This window comes from Culex quinquefasciatus, chromosome 3, assembly GCF_015732765.1.
Source record: "Culex quinquefasciatus strain JHB chromosome 3, VPISU_Cqui_1.0_pri_paternal, whole genome shotgun sequence".
In the NCBI taxonomy this organism is placed as follows: Eukaryota; Metazoa; Arthropoda; class Insecta; order Diptera; family Culicidae; genus Culex; species Culex quinquefasciatus.
This window is the reverse complement of record NC_051863.1, coordinates 52,137,826-52,151,181: the sequence shown is the minus strand read 5'-3', so window position 1 is coordinate 52,151,181 and position 13,356 is coordinate 52,137,826. Positions and strand designations below refer to the sequence as shown.

The 13,356-nt window shown below is 41.1% G+C and overlaps 1 protein-coding gene across 2 annotated transcripts in view; it reads left to right on the top strand.

Moving 5' to 3' along the window:
* The window catches only part of LOC6046021 (diacylglycerol kinase eta), a 207,346-nt gene extending 199,389 nt beyond the window's left edge, over positions 1–7,957 (top strand). For both annotated transcript variants that reach the window (XM_038260557.1, XM_038260555.1), the window contains 2 exons: positions 20–453; positions 6,598–7,957. In XM_038260557.1, the coding sequence (XP_038116485.1) occupies positions 20–453; positions 6,598–7,143 (980 nt within the window). In that variant the 3' untranslated portion in view covers positions 7,144–7,957. The remainder of the gene's footprint in view (positions 1–19; positions 454–6,597) is intronic.
* Positions 7,958–13,356: the final 5,399 nt, after the last annotated feature.

Below are 13,356 nucleotides of genomic sequence, written 5' to 3'. Positions count from 1 at the left end.
CGTACTTCCAACACCACAGGTGAGGAGTGCGTCCCCATCCAGGTGGACGGCGAGGCGTGGCTCCAGTCACCTGGCATGATCCGGATCATCCACAAGAACCGCGTTCAGATGCTGTGCCGGAACCGGCTGCTGGAGGTGTCGCTCAAGAGCTGGCAGGAGAAGCAGCGCCAGCACAGCATCTCGATCGCGCGCGATCAACCCTCGACGGCGTCCGAGCATCTGGTGGCGCCGTCCGAGGACATCTTCTCCGAGCGGGAAACGTACCTGCTGCTGAACTTTATCGAGTGCGCCAGCACGCTGGTCAAGTGGGTCAAGATGCTGATCATTTCGCACCCGTCGCTGCAGCCGGATCTGTACGCGGTGGCGTCCAAGACGGCGGACACGCTCGAGTCGATCCACCCGGGCGGGAAGATCATCGATGGGCCGAACCTGCGGCGGCAGTTGACCGAACTGGTGAGTTATCAAAATTCTGCCGATTTCCAGGGTCAGTGAACGATAATAGGGTCCTAAACTGCCGTTCTAATTTATTTTAAAAACAGCAAGCCGAGAAAAACGCAAGTCAAATTTGTCCCGCCCATAAGGTTACGTGTTAAAATTTCTCGAAAAAGTGAATTTTCTACGGTTTTCTGGAACATAGTACTAAAGTTTATTGGTTTTTCTGATAGTTCACATGATTTCGAACCAAACTTCATCATTAGGGTGACAATAAACAAAAAAAAAACATCAGGGATACCCCCTGGTTCGATTCTTTAGGCAAAAATAAGTAACTGTGCTAATTTTGAGCCAAATCGGTTAAGGTTAAGGGGTCGCTTTTTGTCGTTGAAGTTTATATGGGAAAAATTGCGAAAATGTATGGGGAAAAACATCGTATCAGTATTTTTCTGCCAGGTGGCGCAGGTCTCACCCAAAATTGTCCAAGAGTGAGATTCTTGTAGGAAATTCAATTCCCTACAACTTTTTCAAAATTTGCATTTTTTTCTTGGCACACTTCTGCATTATTAACTCAATATTGAAGAAATTATATATGCCAGTTTTTATGTACATCGGTTAAAAACATGATTGAAAACCATTTCTGATCAGTTTTTTTTTAATTTAAATGCAAAAAAAAATTGACAACCCGGCCCGACGGTAATAATAAAACTAATCTAATTTAATCTAATCTAATCGAACACAAGCGCAGCCAGTCCAAAGAAAGCATCCTGGAAGAACTTGTGGTAAGATTACGCCTCAAGTCCTTTCTTGTCAATATTAATGATTACATTACATCCGAGTTACCCCGAAAATGTATAGCAAAAATTAAAGCGGCCAGGCCTACTGCGTTGCATTAACCGCAGAGACAGATTCTGTGAACGGATCACATTTCACAGAATCATCAGGGGAGGAAGGATGCGTGGACATACCGTACCAAACGTTCCGAATCAGTTATGGTGTGGTGTGTAAGTGTAAATTTGGCAGATAATAATATTTATGGGAGGGGAGGGATGGGAGGGGGAAGAAATGAGGATAGGAGAAAGGTAAGGTGGGAAAGGGATAATATGGATATAACATTTGATCAATAAAATATTATGTAAAATAAGGGAAAAAATAATCAAATAATGATAGATAAAATGGATAGATCTCACCAAATCAAGATTCAACAGCTCCAGCAGGGTTTGAACTTAAAATCAAATGCCGCTTGAATCGTAATTCTTCTAAGACTTCTGGACTTGAACAGGACTACAGTTAAGTAGCGGGCAGCAACAAACAAGGTTTCAGTTCTTCCAGCAGCAATCCTGGTACTGCTCGACCATAATCATAATCATAACATCATAATCTATCATTTAAGAAGTGAGCACCTGAAATTCCTCGACATGACCTCAAAATGGGACATGCTACTCAATAATCAAGCCTTCGGACACCTAGTTTCGAGTACCCGGGCAGACGGTAATAATAAAACTAATGCCATTTTAATAACAAACACTGATAAAATAACACAAAATGTTCTGGAATCTTCTTGAAAAATCCATTTTTGCATAAGAGTTTAATAACAGTTTATGTTATCATAACAAAATTTTTTATCGGTCTGATATTGGTTGAAAGCCAAAACAGCTTGAGAATAACATTTTTTGTTATGGAAGAATAACTCCAACTGTTATTAGGATGGTAGGATTAGATGTTAAATTACAAAAAATAATAACAAAGATTTGTTCGAAGAATAACTGAAAATGTAATTAGTCTGTTATGTTGTCTGAATAACAATTCTTGTTATAAATAACATGAAATGTTATTGGCCAAGTATTTTCAAATATCAAAAAATGTTATACCCAAGTTATTTCCGTCTTTTTCGATTATCTTTTTTTTCGATTAATCAACTATGGTCCCCTTGTAACGAGCTGTCAAGTAGGACCTTTTTTGTCAAGAAGGGCCGCGAAGTTATTTTTTTTTTTAAATTGAATTAAAATCAATTTTAAATGCTTTGCGGTCGTACTCAGAAAAATAAGCTTTATCGCTGTGAACAATAATATCACAAATCTAAGCTCAATTTTAGAACTCAATTGGGTACTAAAATCATGCTCAGATTGGTGATATTATTGTTCAAAACGAAAATCATATCCAATTATTCTCGATTGCGAAATCAATTTTTTTTTTGATTTTTGAAAATACTAGCCCAATAAAATGTTATGTTATTTATAACAAGATTTGTTATTCGTTGTCATGATTTTTTTTGTTATTGTTATTCTTCGAACAAAGCTTTGTTATTATTTTTTTGTTATTTTAACAACTAATCCGATCATCCCAATAACAGTTGGAGGTATTCTTCCATAACAAAAAATGTTATTCCAATGTTGTTTTGGCTTTCAACCAATATAAACCCTTATGCAAAAATGGATTTTTCAAGAAGATTCCCTAACATTTTCTGTTATTTTAACAGTATTTGTTATTGAAATGGCATGAATTTTGTTATTACCGTCTGCCCGGGTACTCGAAACTAGGTGTCCGAAGGCTTGATTATTGAGTAGCATGTCCCATTGCAGCGACCTCAAATTTGAATCATTAAATTTGTCCATTTTTCGAACCTCACCACAGTTCTGACCATGCGCGCTTACGCAAGCATAAATAATTTTACCCGTCGACTCGCGTTGCGCGACAAATAATCAAGCTTATGTACAGGTGTGGATCATGAGTCATCCTCACCTGAAAAGCCCTTTATTAAATTTCGCCAATTGTTAGGCAATCAAAAAAATGGTTAAGCTTTCAATTATGAATGTGCGATGTTATTACACAGGGGAAATTGAGGGTGTGGCTTAACCAAATTCATTGGCATGTTCGTTCAATGGAGAATTCGACCTTCTCATTATTGACCAACATTTTTGAGAATGTTATAGGAACGTAATTTTGATATTCCAGTAACATAATTTAAAGTTTTACGACAATGGTTCGAACCCATGATTCCGATTTTGAGGTGTACTCACTACACCATACGGAAAGTCATGAAGAATTGCAGAGGTCTGCATAATTTAATTCATGAGGTTCATCAATGCTTCTCATCGAAACGGACCACTTTTAGTAGAACAAAATTTAGTAGAGTTTTCGGGGACTGACTATAAAAACCCCAAAATTCTTGTGGAGAAAAAATTAGTTCCAGCTAGTTCCAGTTAGTTCCAGTCAGTTCCAGCCAGTTCAAGCCCAGTCCAGTTCCAGATCCTGAAGAAGCCCCAGACCAGCCGGACTTAGCGGTGGAGGCCGCAGTCCGCCGGGACTTAGCCGCAGTGAAGAGTCCACCCGGGACTTAGGAGTTCGGGGTCTGGCATGGCTCGGCGAAGAGGTCTGGAGGACAAGTCTGGCTTCAACGTAGAGAATTGGCTCGACGAAGGTCCTAATGAAATTAGTAACAAAAAGTTGAGTGATGTGATCGTGCGCGTAAAAGTTGAGAGTGTTACCGCAAAAATGTAATCTTCAAAAAGTGTAATATACAAATAAGTGAAGTTTACTGATCTGTTTTGACTCTACAAGTAAATATCACAAAAATCCTGAAAGCCTAAACCGCTCGGGCCGTTCACCATTTTGAGGTCATGTCGAGGAATTTCAGGTGCTCACTTCTTAAATGATAGATTATGATGTTAGGAACAATGTTTTCTTAGACAGGAAAAAATAATAAAATACTTTCTCGCACCCCCTAATCGAATTACTGAAAAAAGTCACTTTTTTGAACAAATTTTCTAAAATCGCTTGAAATCAATACAAAAACTGTTTCAATCTGGTGTGTATTTTGCTTAAACGATAGGTTGTTGTCCATAGACTTAGATGCACTATCAATATTAGACCAAAATTTAAGTTTTTGGCTTCTCGCAGGCTGTTTTATGTCGAAAAAAATCGCATTTTTTCGAAACATTGCTCATTTAATTTAGGTTAGCCCACTTTTCCCAGCAAAACCAATGCATGCAGAATGTAGAAAATTTTACGGCGAGCATTTTTCCTTTTGAGAAAATGCAATTTCTACACTCCAGTGCCGAGATATTTGAGTTTTAGTGAGAAAATAAGTGCCAATTTTCAAAAATTCTCGGAATTTAGAAGCAAGTAAGGCCTACTAATTAACGTTGTAAGCAGCTCCCTCCGTGTACGCACGAGAGCATGCAGCTAGTGCTCAGTGCTCCATCGTTTTTTCGATTTTTTTCGCCGTAATTGATTGTGGTTACCCACGAGTTTGCTTCTCCAGCATGCCAAAGGCCGGCCGTGGCCGTGGCAGTTCGAGTGCGGCCTCGAAAAACCCGCGAAGTTCTTCTACCGGCCGTGTGCAAAAAGGTAAACAAACCAACGCCGTGTCGACCGCCATCGCGCAGGGGAGCGTGAGCGCAGAAGGAATATGTTCCAAGATCACCAGTGCGAACCCGTTCGGGTACCTCCGGTGCCACAACCAGTGGCACATCAACATCCGCCAACATTCCCATCAGGAACGAGTTCCAGATGCTGAGCGACGACGAAGAAAACAACAACAACACCGACGGTAGCACCACTACCGACGACGACGACGACGATGGTCGTGCACGGAAAAAAGTGCCGACGCCAAAAAAGAATAATTCTCCAACGGAACGAAGACCACCTCCAATTTTTGTTTTGGACACGTTGGCGGACGATGTTGACGAGTTGCTGGAAGGCCTCGGATATTGTCTGAAAATCGGTAAGTCGGCAGTGCAAGTGATCACACTGAATAAAAGAACTTCGACCTGGTGTTTGAAGAATTGAAGCGTAGCAACTTCAACTTCTACACATTCAACCCCGAGAAGCCCCTGTTAAGGTCGTCTTGCAGGGTTATCAAGACCGTCCGATCTCCGACCTGAAGGGTCACCTTTCGGACGCCGGAATAAAACCGCGGGAGATTAAAGTGCTCTCGCGCAAGACTACGGTAACAGGTACACACACGCTGTACCTGTTGTACTTCGACCGCGGCACCGTCAAGATCCAAGACCTGCGGCGGACTAAGACGTTGGACGGTTTTTGGGTAAACTGGCGGTTTTACACCAAGAACCCGACGGACGTAGCGCAATGCCACCGATGCCAGAAATTCGGCCACGGCTCGCAGAACTGCAACCTCCGGCCCCGCTGCGTGAAGTGCGGTGAGTCACACCTCTCGGAGGCGTGCGCACTGCCACGAAAGGCGGACTTGGGGGACAAGGCAGAACAAACCAAGCCGCGCGTAAAGTGCGCGAACTGTGACGGCAACCATACCGGCAATTACCGCGGATGCATCGCGCGCAAGGCCTACCTCGAGGAGCAGGAAAAGAGAAAGAAGAAAGCAGCAGCGTCCCAATCTCCTTAGCGGAGTACGATTGCAGCCGTTCCTGCAGCTGGACAGCTTACGGTTCCAGCGGAAAACTCAGCGTTTCCTCCTGGTTGGGGGCGTTCGTTCGCCAGCGTGGTCGCTGCCGGTAGCGGCAGTACGGCCCAGCAAGAAGTCACCGGGGAAGATCTCTTCACCCTGCCGGAGTTCTTTGCTCTCGCGGGGGAGATGATGACGCGGTTTCGGAGCTGCCGGAACAAGGCAGAACAATTCCTGGCCCTTGGGGAACTGATGATCAAACACATCTACAAAGGATAAATTGCCTGTGATCTAGATATAAGCTTTCTCTTCCTCTATCCCCTTTCCTTTGCAATTTCTGTAAGTTTTTTTTTAATAGTTTTTTCTTACTCTTGCTAGTGCCTTAGTTAAAGAAATAATTGTTAAGGTTAAGATTTTTTGTTTTACCCTAAGCGGCAACGCGATTTCTTAATTTATTTCTAAATTAAATAATTGTTCCTAAATGGATTATGATGCAACACACAGCTGTAATGAACTCCAAAACTCTGTTATGCACTTCAAAATAACTCATTGTATCTTGATTATTCATCAATAAAACCGAATTGAATGGAATTGAATAACGTTGCAAGCATATGTCTTAAAGGTTGGCCGCTGAATCCGAATCTGGAATCTAATTTCGTGTAAACAGTGATGTTTTGAAGCTACGCCCTTTTGGGATGTTATTTGTGTATTTAAATCGCTTGCAAGTTTGGTCATACTTTTCTCGGGTTTTGTTCCACTTTGATTGATGTTTACTCACAGAATTTTCTCACGTTTCGCAGGTCAAAGCCGCCCGCCAGCTGTACGAAAACACGTGCGACCTGCTGCGCGAGCGCAGCCACAGCCTAATCCTGCGCGAAGATCTGGAGACGAAACTGAGCGTGTCGCTGGCCAACATGGAGATGGAGATTGGCCGGGTGAGCCTGCAGCAGACGGACACCGGCGAAACGAAGGCCTACCTGAACGTGTTGGCGCCGAACGAGGACGGAGACCATCACCACCGCAAGAAGCAGAAGCCGTTCTGGTTGCGGTTCCGGGGTCAGGGTGGTGGCCATCACGGGCACGGTCACCACGGCCATCACCATCAGGGTGGAGGAGGTGAGACGCGCGATGCCGTTAGCAGCTGGGGTGTGGGCGAGGTCGTCACCTGGCTGGAGGCCATGCAGCTGGCCGAGTACGTGGACAGCTTCATCAAGAACGACATCCGCGGCAAGGAACTGCTCACGCTGGCCCGACGTGATCTGAAGGACCTGGGCGTGACCAAGGTGGGCCACGTCAAGCGGATTCTGCAAGCGATCAAGGATCTGGGCAGCGCCAGCAACGGGTAAAACAACAGCAAACGAATCGGAAGGAGCCTAGAAGCAAATTAAGCATTATAAATTTCTTTAATAATCATGGAACTAAAAGACTTCGTTTACTCTTATATAAGCATACATTTCCAGTCTCTTAAGTACTTTTTTTCTTACAAGAAATATGAAACAAAATCATCTACAAAAAAAAACCGTGCATAGTGTAACTGATAAACAAACAAAAAAAACTTTACATAAAATAAAAAACATAGATAATCAAAGAAAAGGAAATGTAAACAAGGAAACAAGCATATTTATCCCCGCCAATGGTAGCGAAACTCTGAAACTAAAAAGAGAGTAGATCGATTCTCATCGAATAAAACTACTTCTATAAACATTAAAGCAAACCCATTTACGGCAACAAAATATCAATTTTACAGCAACTTAAAAGAAAACGAAAAAGCAGAGAATCGCGAGCAAACTGTTGATTGTGTGTTTTAGTTACCAGTTCTGCAACTAATTATATTACATATATTTAGGGTAGCGGCTAAGGATGAATGTGAAAATGAATCGTTTCCCCTTCCAACTCGTTGTTCTAGGTAGCAACTAAGCGTTTTAAACTAAACATTGACGCATAAAATAAACACTGAATTAAGCACTCCGAGAAAACAGTAAACAGTAAACAAAAACAAAAGGCAATTCTAAAACACAAAATATGTAACCGATAAAAATCGAAACTCGAAAAAAAAAACAGCAGAACAGTTTAGCCATTTGTGTTCCTACTTTAGTACTGTTGAGTGTCTATTGCGCTTGTGTATGAGGGTGAGTGAGGGTGGCAAACAATCAAGTGTTGCGGGGTGGGTGAAAGTTTACATGAAAATCATTCACAAATACTCCGACAAAACACTGTTTGATGATGATGTTATTCCAGTCTCCCGATATTGATCACTGAGAAAGAGAAAACATTTCAGGCGCGAAGGAGAAAATTATAGGAAGTAGATTTAAAAAACATAAAGTTAGTGTGTGTTTTTTTCCCAATGTTTAAAAACCAATTAGATGTTAGGCACCGCCCGCGCCTCCGCTGCCAGAGAGTAGCATCTTTAGGAATGTGTTGAGTTTCATTCGCAATCTAAGTCATTTTCAGTCAAATTTAAGTCAAAACAAAAAATCAACTTACGTTAGGTCGATAGGTCAGTCCAGGTGTAGGAGACGTCTCCCTGGAGAAAGTATAAAACCTTTTTCGGTAGAGTTGCATGGTTACAAGTTGGACTCACATTCTAAGGTCGTCAGTTCGAATCCCATCCAGTCAACTCAATTCGAATTCTGAAACGAAATTCAAGTAGAATCGTTAACGAATTCCGTTTAAATTTGTTTGCTGAGCAACTAAGGGTCGTTTCAACAAAATACAACAAGCAAAATACAGAGAATTTTCTCAGCTTTTCTAAATATTATTTTTTAATGAAGATGTGCAAAAAAGGGCACCAATTTCAAAAAAAAAAAATGAATAAGGCCGTTGCAAATATTTTTCAATGTTTATGTCGCCCTTCCTTCAAAACTGGTTCGAAAAATCAGGGGACACAAAATATTTTTTCAAAAACTTAAAAATTTCAATGAAAATAAAATTTAAATCAACCTGAAAACAATCCAAAACGCATTTTTCTGCATTGATAATCATATTTAGCATATTCGGGCTGGATAAAAAATATTTGAATTTTTATGAAAATGTACAGCACAGCACAAACTATTTTTTTGCAATTCCGTCGTGAAACTACTTACTTTTCCTGTCATTCTTGAACGACGAAATAGCCTACTTTTCTGTACCAAAAATAACAGAATCGAATAGCAACACTTTTCAAAATAAATGCTGAAAAGTTCTACTTTTCAGCACTGAAATGGGTGCTGAAAAGTTGAACTTTTCAGCACTTGTTTCGAAAAGTAACACTTTTGAACATTTTTTTGATTTAAACGATTTATTGACAAAATACATGAAAATTTGACTTAAAATTTCACTCAATGGGTGTTTTTCGAAATTGCAAAAAATGTTGTATGGAACTCGTTGCAAAACTTTATTTTTTCAGCACTCTTCGTATTTATCCAACTCGGTGAACCTCGTTGGATAAATGTACGACTCGTGCTGAAAAAATCCTCTTTTTGCAACTTGTTGCATAAACTACTACAGTCAAACCTCTTTTTACGCGAATTTTGGTTCTCGCGTAAAAAAAAATCGCGTAAAAAAAGTTCGCGCTATTTTGAATTTTTCGCGTAAAAAGAGTTCGCGCTATTTTGAATTGCTCGCGTAAAAAGAGTTTTCAGTATTTTTTAGTTTTATAAAGTATTATATATTTTTAATAATAATAATGTAATTCCAGGTTATTCAAAATAGCTTCAGTGACCTGCGCTGCATATTCTACAGCAGGCTGGGATGTTCTGGGTTATCCAAGAACTTCCGGAAGTAATGAACTGATTATCTATCTGTTCAACAAGGGTCTGTACCAGTGTATCCACCATCGTAATAATTGCAGGTAGCTTCCGTGACCTACGATGGTAGATCACAAGGTAGATCTATTAGAATGTACTAGGTCATCCAATAACTCCCGGAAGTTATGGCCTGGATATCTGCCTGCTCAACGGGGGTCTATATGACTATATTATCCATCGGTATAGCTTCAGGTAGCTTCAGTGGACCACGATGGACACTCTGCGGCATGTTGGATTGTTTTGGGTCATCCAGGAACTCCCGGAAGTCATGGCCAGGATATCTACCGGATCAACGGGGGTCTATATGGGTGAATTAACCATCGGTATAGCTTCAGATAGATTCAGTGGACCACGATGGACATCCTGTGGCATGTTGGATTGTTTTGGGTCATCCAGGAACTCCCGGAAGTCATGGCCAGGATATCTACCTGTCCAACGGGGGTGTGTATGGTCATATTAACCAGCGGTATAGCTTCAGGTAGCTTCAGTGGACCACGGTGGACACTCTGCGGCATGTTGGATTGTTTTGGGTCATCCAGGAACTCCCGGAAGTCATGGCCAGGATATCTACCTGATCAACGGGGATCTGTATGTCCATATTAACCATCGGTATAGCTTCAGATAGCTTCAGTGGACCACAATGGACACTCTGCGGCATGTTGTCATCCAGGAACCTGGATATCTACCGGATCAACGGGGGTCTATATGGGTGAATTAACCATCGGTATAGCTTCAGATAGCTTCAGTGGACCACGATGGGCATTCTGTGGCATGTTGGATTGTTTTGGGCCATCCAGGAACTCCCGAATCCTGACCTGGATATTTTCCTGATCAACGCATAAATGTCCCATTAGAATTAGCATTCGCATTTGAGGACGAGTTCCTGGATGTCTCAAAACAATCTAACATGTCACAAATTGTCCATCGTGGGCCACTGAAGCTACCTGCAGGTATACCGATGGATAATATAGCCATATAGACCTCTTTTGATCAATTAGATATCCAGGTCATGACTTCCGGGAATTCCTGGATGACCCAAAACAATCCAACATGCCGCAAAGTGTCCATCGTGGTCCACTGAAGCTATCTGAAGCTACACCGATGGTTGATAATACCATACAGACCCCCGTTGATCAGGTAGATATCCAGGCCATGACTTCCGGGAGTTCCTGGATGACCCAAAACAATCCAACATGCCACAGAGTGTCCATCGTGGTCCGCTGAAGCTACCTGAAGCTATACCGATGGTTAATATAGCCATATAGACTCCCGTTGATCAGGTAGATATCCAGGCCATGACTTCCGGGAGTTCCTGGATGACCTCGTACATTCTAACAGATCGCAGAGAGTCCATCGTGGCTCACTGAAGCTACCTGAAGCTATACCGATGGTTAATTCACCCATATAGACTCCCGTTGATCAGGTAGATATCCTGGCCATGACTTCCGGGAGTTCCTGGATGACCCAAAACAATCCAACATGCCGCAGAGTGTCCATCGTGGTCCCCTGAAGCTACCTGAAGCTATACCGATGGTTAATTCACCCATATAGACTCCCGTTGATCAGGTAGATATCCAGGCCATGACTTCCGGGAGTTCCTGGATGACCTCGTACATTCTAACAGATCGTAGAGAGTCCATCGTGGTCCACTGAATCTATCTGAAGCTATACCGATGGTTAATATAGCCATACAGACCCCCGTTGATCAGGTAGATATCCAGGCCATGACATCCGGGAGTTCCTGGATGACCCAAAATAATCCAACATGCCGCAGAGTGTCCATCGTGGTCCGCTGAAGCTACCTGAAGCTATACCGATGGTTAATATAGCCATATAGACTCCCGTTGATCAGGTAGATATCCAGGCCATGACTTCCGGGAGTTCCTAGATGACCTCGTACATTCTAACAGATCACAGAGAGTATACCGAAGCTACTGATGGTAAAAACCCTGATTGTGGTCCCCGTTGAACAGGAAGATATGACCATAATGGTTAAGACTTCCGACAGTTTAAAATCGGACCGCGTTATTTTGAATTTTTCGCGTAAATTGAGTTCGCGTTATTTTGAATTCTTCGCGTAAAAAAAACCGCGTAAAAAAAATTTCGCGCAAATGGAGGTCGCGTAAAAAGAGGTTTGACTGTATTTTGCAAAAAAAAAAATTGTCAATACTAATGATGATTGCAAAACAACTGGACAGGTGTATAATGCATTTTTATACAATATTTTAAATTAAATGTTAAAAACCGTGGCTAGTAAAAAAAAAATCAACTTTTTTACCCGTATTTTTTGTTTGGCCTTTAGGGTGACCTATACCATGGTAGGGTGGTCCCAAAAGTGGCCTTTTCGTAAATTTTCGCAAAAACCACTTTTTTTCAAAAATCATAACTCCACATCTATTCAACCGATTTTAGCTGTCTTAGATGCAAATGAAAGGTGGGTAGTTGGCCTTAATTTGAGGACCGGAAAAACTAGCCATACATTTGAAAAAGTCGTATGAAAACTTAAAATGGCGTTTTGACTGTGCCTGGACCAAAGAGCCTATTTCTGAAAATATTTTTAATCGGATTCCTCGGAAAATTTCACGTAACATACTCAAAAATGGGAGGTGTTCATTACCAGGATTCCGAGATGTGATTTTTTTGAAAATAAAAAGTGGGATTTTAGACGCGCCTTACGCAAAATCGACAAAATGACGAAAACGGGAAAAATTAACTTTTATCACTAAAACTGCGATAACTTTAAACATTCAGCGATGACCTATACATGTTTGGATATATACATGTTTTCGTAATTAAAAGACGCAACTTTTGGTACCCAAACATGTATAGGTCATCGCTGAATGTTTAAAGTTATCGCAGTTTTAGTGGAAAAAGTAGATTTTTTGCCGATTTCTTCATTTTCCTGTTTTTGCGCGTGGCGCGTCCAAAAACTCAGTTTTTATTTTGAAAAAGTCCTATTTCGGAATCGTACGGTACGACAGCGTATGTTTTTTTTTAATGTTTTGTGAAATTTTCCGAGGAATCCGATAAAACATTCTCAGACATAGGCTCTTTGGTCCAGACACGGTCAAAATGCCATTTTAAGTTTTTATGCGACTTTTTCAAATGTTAAGCTAGATTTTTGAAACTTCTTACTATTTTTCTCAAATAGCCAAACTATTCACCTTTTTTGCGTCTAAGACAGCTAAAATCGGAGATATGATTTTTTGAAAGAAGTGGTTTTTGCGAAAAATTACGAAAATTGCCGTTTTTCGAACCACCCTAGCACGACGTAGGTCACCCTAATGGCCAAAAAAAAATACGCGTCTAATTATTTTGGTCAAGGAACCGCAAGAAAAATTTTGAGCCCGATCGGAGAACTTTTTTTTCGGTTTAGGCTCGTTTCAAATGGAATTGCTGTATAATTTTATGGGGTTTGCTTGTAACCAACACGAGTTACCGTGATTTGCTAAATCCACCTTAAGCTGGTTCGTGCCTTCCGAACATTAATATTCTCTTGATAGGGTTGTTAAATTTTAATCCTATTGCACTCATTGGAAAGGTCTTTTGATTACACATCTAACGATGGGTCGCCTGATCGATAAGGACAACATTTTCTGAGAGTATCTGAGATTCGGCTTCAAAAAAGTGTGTAATGAATACTTAAGTGCTCATAACTTTTGAAATCCTTCTGATAAAAAAATCAAAATTTATATTCGAGACAAATGTTAGGACATAATTAAAAAAAATGATAATATTCTATCGGAAAGTCCGAAAGATATCACATTTTTTTTT